Genomic DNA, 16,550 nt, shown 5'->3' with positions numbered 1-16,550 from the left:
TGAACAACTAACACTTTCATTTTACCATTACTCTTATACCAAAAGCAAACAAAGATACTGCAAAAACAGAAAATTACAGGCTAATATGTTTGATGAACATAGATGAAAATATCCTCAACAAAATATTAGCATATGGGATTGTTACCATCTAAATTCCGTATATATGAATAGCATTGAAACATGTATAATATCATATAAGAAATGAATCGCCAGTCCAGGTTTGATGCAGGATACAGGAAGCTTGGGGCTGGTGCACTGGGATGACCCAGAGGGATGGTATGGGGAGGGAGGTGGGAGGGGGCTTCAGGATTGGGAACACGTGTACACCCGTGGCAGATTCATGTTGATGTATGGCAAAACTAATACAATATTGTAAAGTAATTAGCCTCTAGTTAAAATAAATAAATTTAAATTAAAAAAGATAAAAAAATTAGCAAACCAAATTCAACAAAATATAAAAAGTATCATATACCATGATCAAGTGGGATTTATTCCAGGGAAGCAAGAATGCTTCAGTATTTACAAATCAATCAATGTGATACCCAGATTAATAAAATTAAAAAATCACATGATTATTACATGATTAATAGATGCAGGAAAAAATTTTTGACAAAATTCAATATCCATTTGTGATAAAAACCCTCATCACAGTGGGTATAGAGTGAATGTATCTGAGTATAATAAATACCAGTTATAGCAAACCCACAGCTAACTTATGCTCACTCAGTGGTGAAAAGCTGAAATCCTTTCCTCTAAATTCAGGAAGATGACAGTGATGCCCAATCTTGCCCTTTCTATTTAACATAGTATTGGAAGTGCTAGCCATAGTAACCAGACAAGAAAAAGAAAAAGCATCCAAATTGAAATGAAGAAGTAAAACTGTCACTTTTTACAGATGACACAATACAACATATAAATAAACCTAAAGTATTCACCAAAAAAACTATTAGAACTAATAAATAAATTCTGTAACATTGCAGGATATAAGATTAATATACAGAAGTCTGCTGCTTTCCTATACATTTTTAATGAACTATCAGAAAAATAAAGTTAAAAAATCTATTTTAAAACTGCATCAAAAAGAATAAAATTCTTAGGAACAGACTTAACCAAAGAGGTGAAAAACCTATACCCTGAAAGCTGTAAAACATTGATGAAGGAAACTGAAGATGACACAAAGAAATGGAAAACCTAGCTCATGCTCTTGGATTAGGAGACTTAATATTGCTAAAATGGCTATACAACAGAAAGAAAGAAATCTACAGATTTAATGCAATCCCTATTAAAATACTAAATATTAAAACCCTAAACCTAATAAAATACTCGTAATATTTGTCACCAAGCTAGAACACATAATCCTAAAATTCATGTAGAACCACAAAACACTCAAAATTGCCAAAGCAATCTTGAAAAAAAAAGAACAACTGGAGGTATAACCCTTCCAGATTTCAGACTATACTACAAAGCTACAATAATCAAAATAGCATAGTACAGGCACAAAAACAGACAGATAGATTAATAGAACAGAATAGAGTGCCCAGAAATAAACCTACACACTTGCTTGCTTGCTTGCTAAGTCACTTCAGTTATGTCCAACTCTGTATGACCCCATAGATGGCAGCCCACCAGGCTCCCCCGTCCCTGGGATTCTCCAGGGAAGAACACTGGAGTGGGCTGCCATTTCCTTCTCCAAAACCTACACACTATGGTCAATTAATTCATGACAAAGGAGGCAAAAATATACAACAGAGAAAAAACAGTCTTTCCAATAAGTGGTGCTTGAAAAATTGGACAGCTATATATAAAACCATAATATTTCCTCATACCACATACAAAAATAAACCCAAAATCGATTAAGAATCTAAATGTAAGACCTGAAACCACAAAATTCCTAGGAAAGAACATAGGCAGAACAGTCTTTGACATAAATTGTAGCATTGCCTTTTTTTGGTATCTGTCTTCCAAGGAAAAGAAATAAAAGCAGAAATAAGCAAATGGGACCTAATTAAACTTAAAAGCTTTTGCACAGCAAAGGAAACTATCAACAAAATAAAAAGAGAACCTGTGAAATGGAGGAAAATGCTTACAAATAACATGATCTACTGTGATTAATACCCAAAATAGAAAAAAATAGCTCATACAACTTAATATTGTAAAAACAAAGAACCAATTTAAAATTGGACAGAAAATATGAATAGAGATTTTCCCAAAGAATATATACAGATGGCCAACAGGTACACGAAAAGGTACTCAATATTACTAATTATCATAAATTCAAGTCAAACCAATGAGACATCACCTCACACATGTCAGAATGGTTATCATCAAAAAGTCTACAAATAACAAATGTTGGTGAAGACGTGGAGAAAAAGGAACACTGTACATTGTTGGTGGGGATATCAATTGCTGTAGACATTATGGAAAACTGTTTGGAGAGTCCTTAAAAAATGACTGTATGATCTAACAATTCCACTCCTGTGTATATATCAGGAAAACATGAAAACACTAATTCAAAAAGCTACATGCACCCCAATGTTCATAACAGCATTATTTACAATAAACAGCGTATGAAAGCAACCCAAATGTCCATCAACAGATGAAAGGATAAAGAAGATGTGGTATATATATATATATATATATATATATATGCCGAGGACCAGCCCCGGCTGATCCAGGGTATTCGAAGGGGAGACGGCGTCGGCGACTATTTATATGCTAATTAGGGATATAGAGAACAATAGAATGAGGATAGCTCAGTAGGAAATTTCAGTGGAGAAAAGAAGCTGAGTAGCTTGGTTTACGCGGGAGACCAATAAAACTTCAAGACAAGAAGTTTGCACCACTTACGTAGGCCGCAGGCGCCCTCTCGAATAGCGGAAGGTGTCTCACCCTAGACACCTTCTCGAGTGGGTCTTAGAAGCCCAGGCATGATTAGTAAGCGTGGTGGGTTCCGCGCTCCAGATGGAGACTCAGCTGGAAGTTAAAAGAATGACATGGGGAGACCAAGCGTTGGTGAGCAAGGCCCGTAGCTTTATTTTTAACAGGGGCTTTTATACCCTAAGTTACACATAGAGGATAATAGGGGATGCAAAGTCAGCAGTCTTTGATTCTTATCAAAAACCAAGGTTTCTTTCCTGCAAATGTATCGTATACAAATGGTTTAGGTGATTTACATCATCTTCTGGCCAGAAGGCCTACTAACATTTTATGACTCTTGACAAGGACTTATCAACAAAGACTTACTTTCTCTAAGAGTAATTATTTCAAGGTTTGGCACCATCTTCCAAAGATAAAATTGCATTCCTATAGGGCGGATGTGTAATGGGTTTACAACAAAGAAAGAATTTATTACCTTAAGGGTCTAAAGTTACTAACACCAAGGCCACTACTTATTTTTTCTACATACCCACTATTAATTGATACATATTCAAGGATACAATTCAGGGGATGTGAAAACTTGGCAACAAGCATTGACTCATCAATGAAATCCTTTACTAGTTTATTCTGACAGTTTTTAACTCTCTGAGAGGCTCTAAGCTATTTGAATATCTTAAGCTTCCCATGCCTCTCGAGGCTGGGAGACTGTAAACAATCGTATGCATAGCTGCAGGAGTCCGGGTAAACTTGTCAGGCGAGTTAGAGAGCCATCAGAGGGGTTTGGATTTAAACACTCCTAATTGCCCAGGAACTTTATTAATTGGAGCTGTAAGTTAACTCTTTGACAGAGAGAGAGCGAGATGGTGGTAGGGGACAGCCCCCAGTAAAGTCAGAGGTGAGAGCACAAAGCAATAAAGTAGGCAGACTCTGGTTTTTTGGGGGAAAATGCTCGAGAATATCCGGGGGGACTCCTGAGGCTCGATCCCGCCTTTGCGTATGCCGAGCCTCCTTCCTCATGACCTTTGTCACGAGTGGAATGCCTCACCGGCTCCCCGCATCTCCCCCTTTTTTATTTCTTAAAACAGCCAGATGTAGCTCAGTCGCGAGCCTCTGAATGCTCTGCCGAAGAATCCTGACAATACAAGGAAGAATGATTATTAGAAATAAAATTAAAACAGCCAAGGTAGCGTAGCCGAGGAAGGTAGACAGAATATTTTTTCCTGAAATGTAGTTAGAGAAAGTATGGAAGAAATCATTTGCTGTTCCAGCGGCAGTAAAATCTAATCGGGAGTGTTCCAGGGTTGCTATTTGATTGTGAAGTTTCCCTAAGTCTAAGCTAATGTCAGAGCTGTTCCAAATACCTGAAATATGGTTTTTAATCTTTTCCCATTCAAAATCTGTCTCATTTACTTTCAGGGGTGTTACACATATCCACCGGTAGTCAGCATGACAGGACAATGCCATTTTCACCTTTAAAGCCTGCAATTCAGTCCCAATATGTATTACTGCTTCCTCTAGGGCATCTACCCTCATTTCTAATTTCCTGTCTATAGCTTCCTGTGTTGCCAATGCTAAAGAAACATTTTTGGACATAGAATCAACATATTGAGCAGTATGTACTTGTTGAGTCAATGATATTGCTGCCACAGTAACAGAAGTAATTGCACTTATCAAAGCTGCTATTCCCAAGATAAGTAAGCCCACAAACCGTCGTGTTCGCATTAAATCCTGCAGTTGTTGCAATACAGCCAAACCGTAATTATCATACCAATAAGAATGCACAGACACAGGTATCATGAGATAGGGTGGGCGTTTCAACACAACAAAAGAACAAACATTATATTGGGGGGTCAAACAAGATGAAAGCATACATTGTTCACAAGTTACGATATTAGGTCCACCTGAATAATTCATGTGTACATTTAATCTTTTGGAGTCATTAGTAAAGAGAAAAACATAAGGCGAGGGTACACAAGCTAAAACAGAATAAGTAGAATTGCTATTTGGACGGAATAAGGAAATGGGAGCAGTGGCAGCAAGGGCCCTCCAAATTTCTGGCTGCCAAGAGGTTCTGTTCTTAGTTGTATAAGACAATATAGGCGAAACAAATCGATTATTATGCCATCTAGTAATGCTTAAAGGCCAAGAAACCAAATCTTTCTTCCAATTATAAAATCTGCTGGGAAAGTCATCAAGGGGCAATGGGCTCCTATCTAGGTCTGAGTTACTCCAATCTTGAATCATGTAATTTCCTCCTCCCGGTATTCTATAATCAGCTCTTAAACGATAAGTACAAGATTTCCAAATCGGATACCCTGTACGATCATCTATAGTGTTCCATATGGCATCTGAAGGCTCGGTATTATAACAACTTGGATATCCAGGAGGGGGTCTATGGATTATAAGTTCATGGGGATCAAGGGCCCCGGGCATACGAGCCTGTAAAACCCAAAGCGCTAGACGCCCTCTATGTTCAATACCTGAGGCTGGAGAATGAGTCAGAACTGCCTTTTTAGAGGCTCCGACACATCCTTCTTTAGGGGGAATAATAAAGCTTTCTATATCACTGGGAAAGTTGAAACAAACAGGAAGGTCGTCTGCTAATCCCCTGAAGGTAAAATTGAAATTAATAGGATATTCGTCTGTGGTATAGGAAGTATATGACCCTCCCAGTAACTGAGGCTGGTTTGTGTGGACCCGTAGGGGGTCACTGTTCCAGGTAACTACTTGAAGTGTTGGAGGATCTGGAAAGTAAGCCCAATACTTTTCAGGAGTGGGGGAGGAGGCGCTTACCTGGCAAGATAATAAGGCAAGCATAGCAATAAACATCTTCTCAGGGGAGGTTGGAGAGCCCTGCAAAGAGGTTATTCCCCGTGCCTGATGGCAGAGTGTTTTTATTTGTCCCCAAGTAGGTATGGAGGCATTCCGGGTCGCCTGAGTCAGGCGGCCTGACCTCCTTTTGTGAGGCAAAGGATCGGGGGGAGCGATATCCTGTATGTGAAGTTGAGACATCTGTTTGGTGGGCGGATCCGTCCCCTGCTCATCCGGGATCCCTGATGTCAGTTGCTCCGATGTCAGTGGTGTTTCCCGTGCTGGCGGGGGGAGCGAAGGCAGAGGAGGCCCTTTTCTCTTTCGGGGTCGCGGCGGCCGTGGAACCCGGTATCCGAGAGGCTGAGACATGGCGAATCAATCTATCCGGAACCCAAATTGGAGAATCTGCGTCCTGTGGAAAAATACAAGCATATCCTCGACCGCTGGTTAACAATGGGTCAGGGCCTTTCCATTGTCCGGAAAGGAGGTCCTTCCATTTAACTAATGGTTTTGCATTCAATTGCTCCGGGCACCAATGGCGAAGCATTGCAGTCATTCCAGCTGAATCAGTATTTAAAATATTTATTACAAAAAGAGCATGTTGCAAGAGGTGATGGGGAGAACTATATTTAAACTCCCCTTCTTTTAGTTTTTGAATTTGGGTTTTTAAAGTTTGATGTGCTCTTTCCACAATGGCTTGTCCTTGTGGATTATAAGGGATGCCTGTATTATGTTTAATTTGAAACTTTAGACAAAATTCCTGAAAAGACTTAGATGTGTAAGCAGGAGCATTATCAGTTTTCAAGGCTTTTGGCAGACCCATATATGAGAAACAAGTAAAGAGATGTTGTATTACGTCTTTAACTGCTTCCCCTGTGCGAGCAGTTGCAACAATAACATGAGAAAAGGTGTCTACTGTTACATGAACAAAAGACAATTTTGCAAATGAAGAGATGTGAGTTACATCCATCTGCCAGAGTGCATTAGGTTTAAGACCGCGAGGGTTAACTCCCATAGGTAAACTATTTATAGTAGTGGGACAATGAGAACAGGAACGAACAATCTCCCGAGCAGAGTCTCGAGGAATCTGAAATTGATATCTTAGCGCAGTAGCATTTTGATGGTGGAGTGAATGAGAAGCTCGGGCTTCTTCAAAAGCAGAAGCCACTGTGACCTTAGTTAGTGAATCTGCCAGGTCATTTAAGGCACTTAAAGGTCCAGGCAATCCAGAATGAGCCCGAATGTGACCAATAAAATATGCTCGGCTTCGTCTCCAAATTTGCTGCTGCAGTTTAGTTAACAAGTGAAATATTGCAGTTTTATTCTCAGGCAGGATCGCAGTCTCAATGTGTGGAAACAGCCTGACCACATACTGAGAATCAGAATAAAGGTTAAATTCCTCCTCTGCAAACATAACAAAGGCCTCTATAACAGCTGTGAGTTCAGCTCTCTGGGCCGAAGTCTCCTGCGTATGTAAAACTTTACGCTGATCTTTTGTAACTATAGAAGCTCTGCCATTAGCAGACCCGTCAGTAAATACCATTTGAGCATCTGAGATGGGAGAGTATTTACACCTAACAGGGAAAATAACTGGGTGTTTAGACATAAAATTTAGCAAAACATGTGAAGGTAAATGATGCAGAATTTGGCCAAAATAATTTCCTATAGCAATCTGCCAATCCTCATCAAACATTAGGAGAGCATCAAGTTGTTCTTTATTATATGGAATTACAATTTCTGCTGGTTCTTTACCAAACAATTCAATACTACGTTTTCTCCCTTTCAATATCAGTGTAGCTATCAGTCCTGGATAAGAGGCCACTACTTTTTTAGCCTGGGCGGGGAGATGGACCCATTCTAGAGGGCCATTTTGCCATAAAACTCCCGTAGGTGCTGTTGGAGTAGCTAGGCAGAGGAATTGCCAATTTGTTTGTAAATTAACTCTTTTAACATAGCTATCAGATAAAGCTGCTTCCACTTTTTCTAAGGCCTCCTGAGCCTCAGCAGTTAATTGTCTCTTAGAAGTTGGATCGGGATCCCCACGTAAAATGTTAAAAAGAGGTTTTAATTCAGCAGTAGTTAATTTTAAATAAGGCCTGATCCAATTAATGTCGCCTAAAAGTTTTTGATAATCATTTAAAGTAACAAGGTGATCTTTTCTCAATTTTAATGGGGCATGAGTCACAGTTTCTGAATTGATAACCCGCCCTAAGTAAGTTATGGGCGGATTGACTTGAATTTTCTCTGGGGCAATTTTTAAGCCTCTGTCTGTTAAAGCCTGAGTCAAATCCTGGAGAACAGTTTGTAAATGAGCTCTATCAGGGTGAGCTATTAAAATATCATCCATATAGTGAATCATATACAGTTGTTCATATTTAGCCCTAATATCTTCTATAGCTGCATTAACAAATTTTTGACATAGAGTAGGGCTATTTTTCATTCCCTGGGGCAACACTTTCCATTGAAACCTTAAATAAGGCTGTTTAAAATTTTCAGCTGGTAAACTAAAGGCAAATCGCTTTTTATCCTCAGCATTTAAGGGGATGGTGAAAAAACAGTCTTGTAAATCAATTACAATAATATTATATCCTTCTGGGACGGCTACTGGGGAAGGAAGCCCAGGTTGTAAGGCTCCCATATCTTCCATAGTGGCATTAATAGCTCTTAAATCTTGTAAAAGTCGCCACTTGCCAGATTTTTTCTTAATAACAAAAATAGGAGTATTCCAGGGGCTATTGGAGGGCTCAATATGTCCCAGTGCTAGTTGTTCAGAAATTAACGCTTTGGCTGCCAGTAGTTTTTCTTTAGTCAGAGGCCATTGTTCTACCCACACCGGGTCCTGAGATTTCCAGGTAATGGGGTCGGCAGCAAAAACAATGGCCTCCATCAAAAATTTGGATACCCTAACCCAGCACGGAACTTTAGAGGAGCAGGGCAAATTGGTTCAGTTATTCCTGTCTGCTGTTTACCTAACCCTTTTGAAGGGTCATAGCCCATTTGTAGCATTTGCAAAGTTACTTTATCATCAGGGCTAAAAAGTAACATGCCCATTTGAGACAGCACATCTCTCCCCCACAGCGAGAAGGGCAGCGAAGGAATCATATACGGTTGGAATGTTCCACGGGTATCCTCAAATTGCCAGTCTAAAATTTTTGCACTTTGGGCTACTGCAGGAGCTCTCCCGATGCCCACTAAGTTATTTGCAGTAGTGTGTGTGGGCCAGGAATTGGGCCAGTCTTTCCCAGAAATACAGGAAACATCTGCTCCTGTGTCTAAAAGCCCTTCAATAGACTTGCCACTGACAAGAATAGATTTCATAGGACGCTTTTTAGTAATTTCTGTTACCCAAAAAACCATGTCACTAGACCCAAATCCTTTGTCCTGTCTTTCATTTTGGGTGGCTGTTTGCCCAATTGCATTATGATAAGGCAAAAGTAAAAGTTGGGCTATTCTCTGTCCCTGATGTATTTGGAAAGTTTTAGTTGGGGGTGAAATCATTATCTGAATTTCTCCTGTATAATCTGAGTCAATTACTCCAGGAATAATTGTAAGACCTTGTATAGCTAAGGAACTTCTGCCTAGTATAATTCCTACCAGGCCTGTCGGTAATGGACCTTTAACTCCTGTAGGGATTTTTACAGTGGGGCTATCTGGTGTTAATATTGTTGAGGTGGTGGAACTGAGGTCCAGTCCTGCGCTGCCTAGGGTTGCTCTGATGAGCTCTGCGACGGGACGAAGGGAATGAATGGGTTCAGTGAGGCTGCCCCAATCGTTGTCGGGGCCTGGGGCTGGCCCCTCAACCCGTTTCCCGACTGCTGGTCAGGGCCTAAAAGGGCTCCATTTCTGTGGAGTCTTGACCTGCAGTCCCTTGCCCAGTGATATCCTTTCTGGCAGCGAGGGCAAAGAGACCTAGCATTCATGGGCGGGGGGGCAGGGTTTTGCGGAGCAAACACAGCTGGTTGGGCCAGATTAGGTAGATAAGAACCAGGTGTTCTTTGAGGGCAGTAACGAGAAGTGTGTCCCTCCTGGCCACAGGAAAAACAAGTTTTAGGGAATGCATTCTTGCTTTGGTTATTGAGATCACTTTGTGATGGCTTATTCTTGTTAGTAAAAAAGGACTGGACTGCCTGCTGATAAGAATTCCCTGTTATTGCTGCAGCTATCGCAACACCTTGTAGCATTGACGGTCCTACATCTGCACACTGTTTCATATAATCAATTAAAGATCCAGTTCTTCTAAGAGGGCGCAATATAGCCTGGCAGGTAGAATTAGCATTTTCGAAGGCCAAGTGTTTTGTTAACAGTTTAGCTGCCTCAGAATCAGAAATTATTCTCTGGACAGCTTCTGAGAGTCGTGAGACAAAGTCTTCAAATGGCTCTTCTGACTTTTGTTTAATATCAGATAGAGCGGCACCTGATGCTTTACCATCGGGCAATGAGCGCCAGGCAGTAAAGGCACAATCAGCCACCTGTTGTATAGTAGTCCTATCTAATTTCATCTGTTCGTCATACGAGGGGTAGTCGGCCTGACCAAGTAATATAGGTTCAGTGATATGTGTAAAGTCTCCATTTTGGTTAGAAAATGCATATATACGAGCGAGATCATCATATTCAGATTTCCAAAGTATAAAATGTCCTCCGGACAGGCAGGCCCTAGCAATTGATTTCCATTCTCGAGGAGTTAAGCACTGACCTGCTAAATTTTCTACTAGCTGCATTGTATATGGGGCTTTAGGCCCATATGAAATACATGCATTTTTAAGTTCTTTTACCAATTGAAAAGAAACAGGCTCCCAGTCGATAGCCTTTTGTTCACTTTCATCATTGTCAAAAATTAAAGGGAAACAAGCCTGAAGCTGGTGATCGAATTTCTCGCCAGGGGCAAAAGAGGCCCGTCTCCGTGGGATCGATTTTGGAATTTTCCCACTTCGATAGGGAGGTGGCAGCAATAATGTGGGTTTAATAGGACCTGTACGGCTTGGTATGGGGGGTGGTATGGGGGGAGGTGGTATGGGAGGTGGTATGGGAGGAGGTGGCAATGGCATAGGTTTTATATTCTCTGCTCTGTACTCTGGAGCTCTTTGAACTGTTTGGTATGCAGAAGTTACATATGGATTAACTGGGAAGCTCTCTTGGGAATCCCTGGGGGCATATAGCCTGATGGGAGACGTTTCCCTTAAGCTCTTTGGAGCTGATGGCCTGACAGGGGAGGTTTCTCTTAGGCCTTTTGGGGCATCTTTGTTTAAGAGATGCCAATCTTCATCGGAATGATATTTAGCTGTTATCTCATCTAAATTCTCTTTTCCTTTTGGGGAAGGCTGATCTTCTTTCTCATCCCTATCTTTAAGTTGTTCCTGAGTAGTCATGGCTGCTAACATTTTTCTTAGTTGCCGATAGTCAGGCGGGTCTTCGTTTTTCTCATTTTCCTCAGGTTTAATTACAGTTTCGACCTCATTTTCCTCTTTAAAAGTTACTCTTTTAGATTCAGGGGCAGGTTTAGCTACAGCATTTTCTTCACTATCACTTTTAAGATGTACTTTTTCTGAATCAGGGGCAGGGTCTAAGACATCTCTAATGATATTCCATAAGGAAAAGGCGTCATTAGGCACCTTTTCTGAGCCATGTTCTGCATGGTAAGTTTTTAACTGTTTTCCTACTTTTTCCCAGACATCTAAGTTAACAGAGCCTTCGTCTGGAAACCAGGGACAGTGCTCTTGTACAAATGAAAGAAATGATTGAATGGCAGATTTTTTAACTTTAATTCCTCTTTTACCTAATAACTGTAAAATTACTCCTATAAAGAGCTGTCTTTCATTTGATTCAGTATTACCCATGTCAGAAAATTAAGTATAGTAAAAGATTTTGCTTTTAGCTATCAAAAGATTAGGCCTTTTTTGTCAGCCTTTTTAGAAATCGTTTTTTCTCTCTAACTCTTCAACACTTTCAACACTTCCCACTCCTCTCTCCCTGTCTATTCTACAGGGGGGTCTGCAGCACCCTAAGTGGGGTCCTATCCGTCCCGAAAACTCAACACTGGGGGAATGGGGTTGGGGACTTACCTTCGAAATTCCTGTATCGGGCGCCACCTGCCGAGGACCAGCCCCGGCTGATCCAGGGTATTCGAAGGGGAGACGGCGTCGGCGACTATTTATATGCTAATTAGGGATATAGAGAACAATAGAATGAGGATAGCTCAGTAGGAAATTTCAGTGGAGAAAAGAAGCTGAGTAGCTTGGTTTACGCGGGAGACCAATAAAACTTCAAGACAAGAAGTTTGCACCACTTACGTAGGCCGCAGGCGCCCTCTCGAATAGCGGAAGGTGTCTCACCCTAGACACCTTCTCGAGTGGGTCTTAGAAGCCCAGGCATGATTAGTAAGCGTGGTGGGTTCCGCGCTCCAGATGGAGACTCAGCTGGAAGTTAAAAGAATGACATGGGGAGACCAAGCGTTGGTGAGCAAGGCCCGTAGCTTTATTTTTAACAGGGGCTTTTATACCCTAAGTTACACATAGAGGATAATAGGGGATGCAAAGTCAGCAGTCTTTGATTCTTATCAAAAACCAAGGTTTCTTTCCTGCAAATGTATCGTATACAAATGGTTTAGGTGATTTACATCATCTTCTGGCCAGAAGGCCTACTAACATTTTATGACTCTTGACAAGGACTTATCAACAAAGACTTACTTTCTCTAAGAGTAATTATTTCAAGGTTTGGCACCATCTTCCAAAGATAAAATTGCATTCCTATAGGGCGGATGTGTAATGGGTTTACAACAAAGAAAGAATTTATTACCTTAAGGGTCTAAAGTTACTAACACCAAGGCCACTACTTATTTTTTCTACATACCCACTATTAATTGATACATATTCAAGGATACAATTCAGGGGATGTGAAAACTTGGCAACAAGCATTGACTCATCAATGAAATCCTTTACTAGTTTATTCTGACAGTTTTTAACTCTCTGAGAGGCTCTAAGCTATTTGAATATCTTAAGCTTCCCATGCCTCTCGAGGCTGGGAGACTGTAAACAATCGTATGCATAGCTGCAGGAGTCCGGGTAAACTTGTCAGGCGAGTTAGAGAGCCATCAGAGGGGTTTGGATTTAAACACTCCTAATTGCCCAGGAACTTTATTAATTGGAGCTGTAAGTTAACTCTTTGACAGAGAGAGAGCGAGATGGTGGTAGGGGACAGCCCCCAGTAAAGTCAGAGGTGAGAGCACAAAGCAATAAAGTAGGCAGACTCTGGTTTTTTGGGGGAAAATGCTCGAGAATATCCGGGGGGACTCCTGAGGCTCGATCCCGCCTTTGCGTATGCCGAGCCTCCTTCCTCATGACCTTTGTCACGAGTGGAATGCCTCACCGGCTCCCCGCAATATATTTGGGGAGGGGGGTGGTTTGCCAAAATGTTTGTTCAGGTTTTTCCATATGATGTTATGGAAAAACTAAACATTTTGGCCAACCCAATGCAATGGACTATTACTCTGTCATAAAAATATTGATAATGTAATTCTGCCATTTGAAGCTATATGAATGGATCTAGAGAATATTATGCTTAGTGATTTGTCAAACAGAGAAAGACAAGTACTGTATGATATCACTTATATGTGGAATTTAAAAATATAATATAAATGAATGTATATGGCAAAATAGAAACAGATTCGCAGATATGGAATAGAAACTTCATTACCAGTGGGACTAGGAAAGGGGGGAGTGACAAGATAGGGGTATGGGATTAAGAGATACATACTACTGTGTATAAAATAGAGAAGTAACAAGGATATATTGTATAGCACAGTGAATTATAGCCATTGCCTTATAATAAATTTTAAATGAAAGTATAATCTGTGAGAGCTTCCCTGGCTCAGGTGGTAAAGAATCTGCCTGCAATGCGGGAGAGCTGGGCCCAATTCCTGGGTTTGGGTTTGATCCCTGAGTTGAGAAGATCCCCTGGAGAAAGGAATGGCAACCCACTCCAATATTCTTGCCTGGAGAATCCCAAGGACAGAGAAGCCTGTTGGGCTACAGTCCATGGGGTCTCAAAGAGTCGGACATGACTGAGTGACTAACACTATAATTTGTAAAAGTACTGAACCACAATGCTGCACATGTAAAACTAATATAATCTTGTAAATCAACTACACTTCAATTAATAAATGTAAATTGCCCTGAAAATCAGTCTTGACATCACCACTGACTGACTATAGTCAGGACTTGCTTTCTATAGGACTGTGATATAGGTGAAAGCCACTTTTTATTCTCAGGATTCCTCTGCCATTTTGTATCACTGGGCATCTACTCCAATTTCTGGAGTCCTATTCTCTTAAGCACTTGATTTCAGCAGTTACTTATTACTCTGATCCCTTGTGATATAATAGCTTTCTTTCTTTGGGGATTGACTTTTTCTGATGGATCTCTGAAAAAACTCAAATACTTCAAAGGAAAGAATCTACCTGTGGTAGAATAAATGATGGGTGGAGTGGATGTTTGTGAACAGGTGACTTTTCCCATTAACCTTCAGACTGAAACTACCCCTTAGAAGATTGGCCTTGATTCCAGTGCATATTTCTTCCCTGAATGTTGAAAGATTAGGTTAGAATAGAGACACATGGCATGGAGCAAGTAATTTGATTTTGCCTGCATATTTCCCATGATACAGGATATAGTTCTTTGAAAACAGTTCATGCAGTGTAGTATATCAGTGTGGTTAAAAGTGCAGAGCTGCAGAGTTAGGATGAGCAAGTGTTTATATCCTGATTCTACCACTTCCTATCTGTGTGATTTTCCTCAAACCTGTGCCTAGGTTGCCTCATCTTGTATAAAATAGGTAGGGATAATAAGAGTACCTAACTCCTATAGTTACTATAATGTTCAATGAGATATATGTCTAAAGAATTTAACATAGTTCTTAACACTTGATCCAGTTGTTCTTCTCATCACTGTCATTAGCATCACCACCACTGCCATTACCCACACCACTTCCATTCTGTTACAGATGTGTAACAAAATAACATTTTATAACCTCTTGCTAAAGCTAATATCAGCCATCAGCAAAGGAAGAAAGAGTGAGCCTAGTCTCATTCACTGTTTCCTACTCTCACTTTAACCCTAACATCTCCAAGAGAATGTATGAGAAGACAATCTAACACTTATGTCTCTATCCCTGTTTCCACAGGTACCTGTCGGCTTGGCTGGGCCTATTACTGTGCTGGAGGTGGCGCAGCTGCAGCCATGTTGATTTGCACCTGGCTCTCTTGCTTTGCTGGAAGAAACCCCAAGCCTGTCATGTTGGTGGAGAGCATCATGAGGAACACCAATTCTTATACCATGGAGCTTGACCATTGCCTCAAACCTTGAGATTTGGCAGAATTGGAGAGGGTGGGAAAGAGGAAGGAAGGGAGCCTTGAAAAGAAGTACTAAGACTAGGCCAGTTGCTACCCACTTGCCAGTCATGTAACACAGTGTTTGTATGCTTTTTAACTCATCATTCATTTTCACTTTGCCTTAAATCAATGGGTCAGTGGCTATTTACAAAATTCACCAAGGACAATAATTCTCTCAAATGTTTATCTAGCTGGTGAGTACCCACTGGCTTTCAAGTCCCAAAGTGCCCTTTCATACAAAATAATAAGAAAGATCCTCAGTTGAAAGCTGTACAATCAAGCAGTTCTTCAGAATTCTGCATCTTCTGTGACTTACCCCAAAGCTTAAACGTTGGGTAAAAACACTTATGGGCTTTCCAGGTGGCTCAGCAGTAAAGAATCTGCCTGCAATGCAGGAGACATGGGTTCAATCATCCCTGAATTGGGAAGATTCCCCTGGAGAACGGCATGGCAACCAACTCCAGTATTCTTGCCTGGGAAATCCCATGGACAGAGGAGGCTTGCAGGCTGCAGTCCATAGGGTCACAAAAGAGTCAGACTCAACTTAGTTACCAAACAACAGCATCAGCAGCAACAACAAAAACACTAGTGCAGGGAGGAGCCATGAGATGAACAGGGCTGGTTCCTACTGCTCCATTCCTTTGGTCCTCCCTTGATATTTGTTGCCATCTGTAAACATCTATGAAGTGCCCCTGCCCAATTTTTTATGCCTCTCTCATGATTGTGCTTTGACTCTTCTTCTTTTTTCCTGCTTCTCTTCCTTTCTGGTTGTGACGAAGCTTGTGGGGAGAGCGACTGCCAGTGGAAAAAACAGTAATCAAGGATGCTTGCATGTAGTCTAAGATTCCTTCCTCATTATGCTTTAGAAAATATTCATAAGAGTTCATTTTGTGTTCTGGCCAGGTGACTGGCATTAAAATAGTAGCAAGTATTCCCTCTTCCCTTATAGATACAGGAATGGTTTTCATCAGATGTTCTGAGCAGAGACTAGCATTTGTTGTGTGCTCAATAAATACTAATTCAAAATGATGATGACAAGGATGTTTCTGCTGGTTCTTTATTGAAATTTTTCAATAGACAAGAGTTCATTTTCACTGACAAGGAAATCCACAGTGGCCTTTTGCCCCCATAGTCATTCCCAGCATGATACATGTTTCTCTGCCTGTTTCAAAGACTTTCAAGTGCTTTCCCTTCCATATGGGGTGAATTAGACATAAAAGAACACAATCCTGATGTCACCTAGGGCTGATGTATTTTTAGGCCTGGCCTCTATCCCATCTGTGCTCAAGGCTGATGGATGGTGAAGAACTTGGTGTTTCTCAGGAAGAGAATTTATCTCCCCTACTCTTCCTTAATTAATTCAGGCCAGCTCTATTGTTCCATAAGTACAGTTTTAGGGACTAGGGACGGCCTGTGACTCAAAATGCCAGTTCATCTTTTTCTATTCTTAATCACTCCAGTGTGGTTTTTATACAGCCCA

General features: G+C 40.9%; 2 protein-coding genes across 3 annotated transcripts in view; one reads left to right on the top strand and one right to left on the bottom strand.

Moving 5' to 3' along the window:
• LHFPL1 (LHFPL tetraspan subfamily member 1) overlaps positions 1 to 16,108 on the top strand; it is a 70,925-nt gene extending 54,817 nt beyond the window's left edge. The window contains exon 4 of one of the 2 annotated variants that reach the window (XM_005227930.5): positions 14,863 to 16,108. In XM_005227930.5, coding sequence (XP_005227987.1) covers positions 14,863 to 15,044 — 182 coding nt within the window. In that variant the 3' untranslated portion in view covers positions 15,045 to 16,108. The remainder of the gene's footprint in view (positions 1 to 14,862) is intronic. The other variant, NM_001191127.1, reaches the window with a different exon arrangement.
• LOC132344287 (uncharacterized) lies at positions 2,708 to 9,758 on the bottom strand. The gene has a single exon (XM_059883681.1). It carries the CDS (start codon positions 6,055 to 6,057, stop codon positions 3,919 to 3,921), a length of 2,139 nt encoding a protein of 712 aa, XP_059739664.1. The 5' UTR covers positions 6,058 to 9,758; the 3' UTR covers positions 2,708 to 3,918.
• Positions 16,109 to 16,550: the final 442 nt, after the last annotated feature.

The sequence above is a fragment of the Bos taurus genome, chromosome X (genome assembly GCF_002263795.3).
Source record: "Bos taurus isolate L1 Dominette 01449 registration number 42190680 breed Hereford chromosome X, ARS-UCD2.0, whole genome shotgun sequence".
Lineage (NCBI taxonomy): Eukaryota > Metazoa > Chordata > Mammalia > Artiodactyla > Bovidae > Bos > Bos taurus.
Note: the sequence above shows the minus strand (reverse complement) of the source record. Positions and strands in the feature narration are given on the sequence as shown.

Bases quoted from the DNA above. Each gene is read 5' to 3' on its own strand.
- LOC132344287 (XM_059883681.1), bottom strand. From the start codon at position 6,057: ATGTCTCAGCCTCTCGGATACCGGGTTCCACGGCCGCCGCGACCCCGA.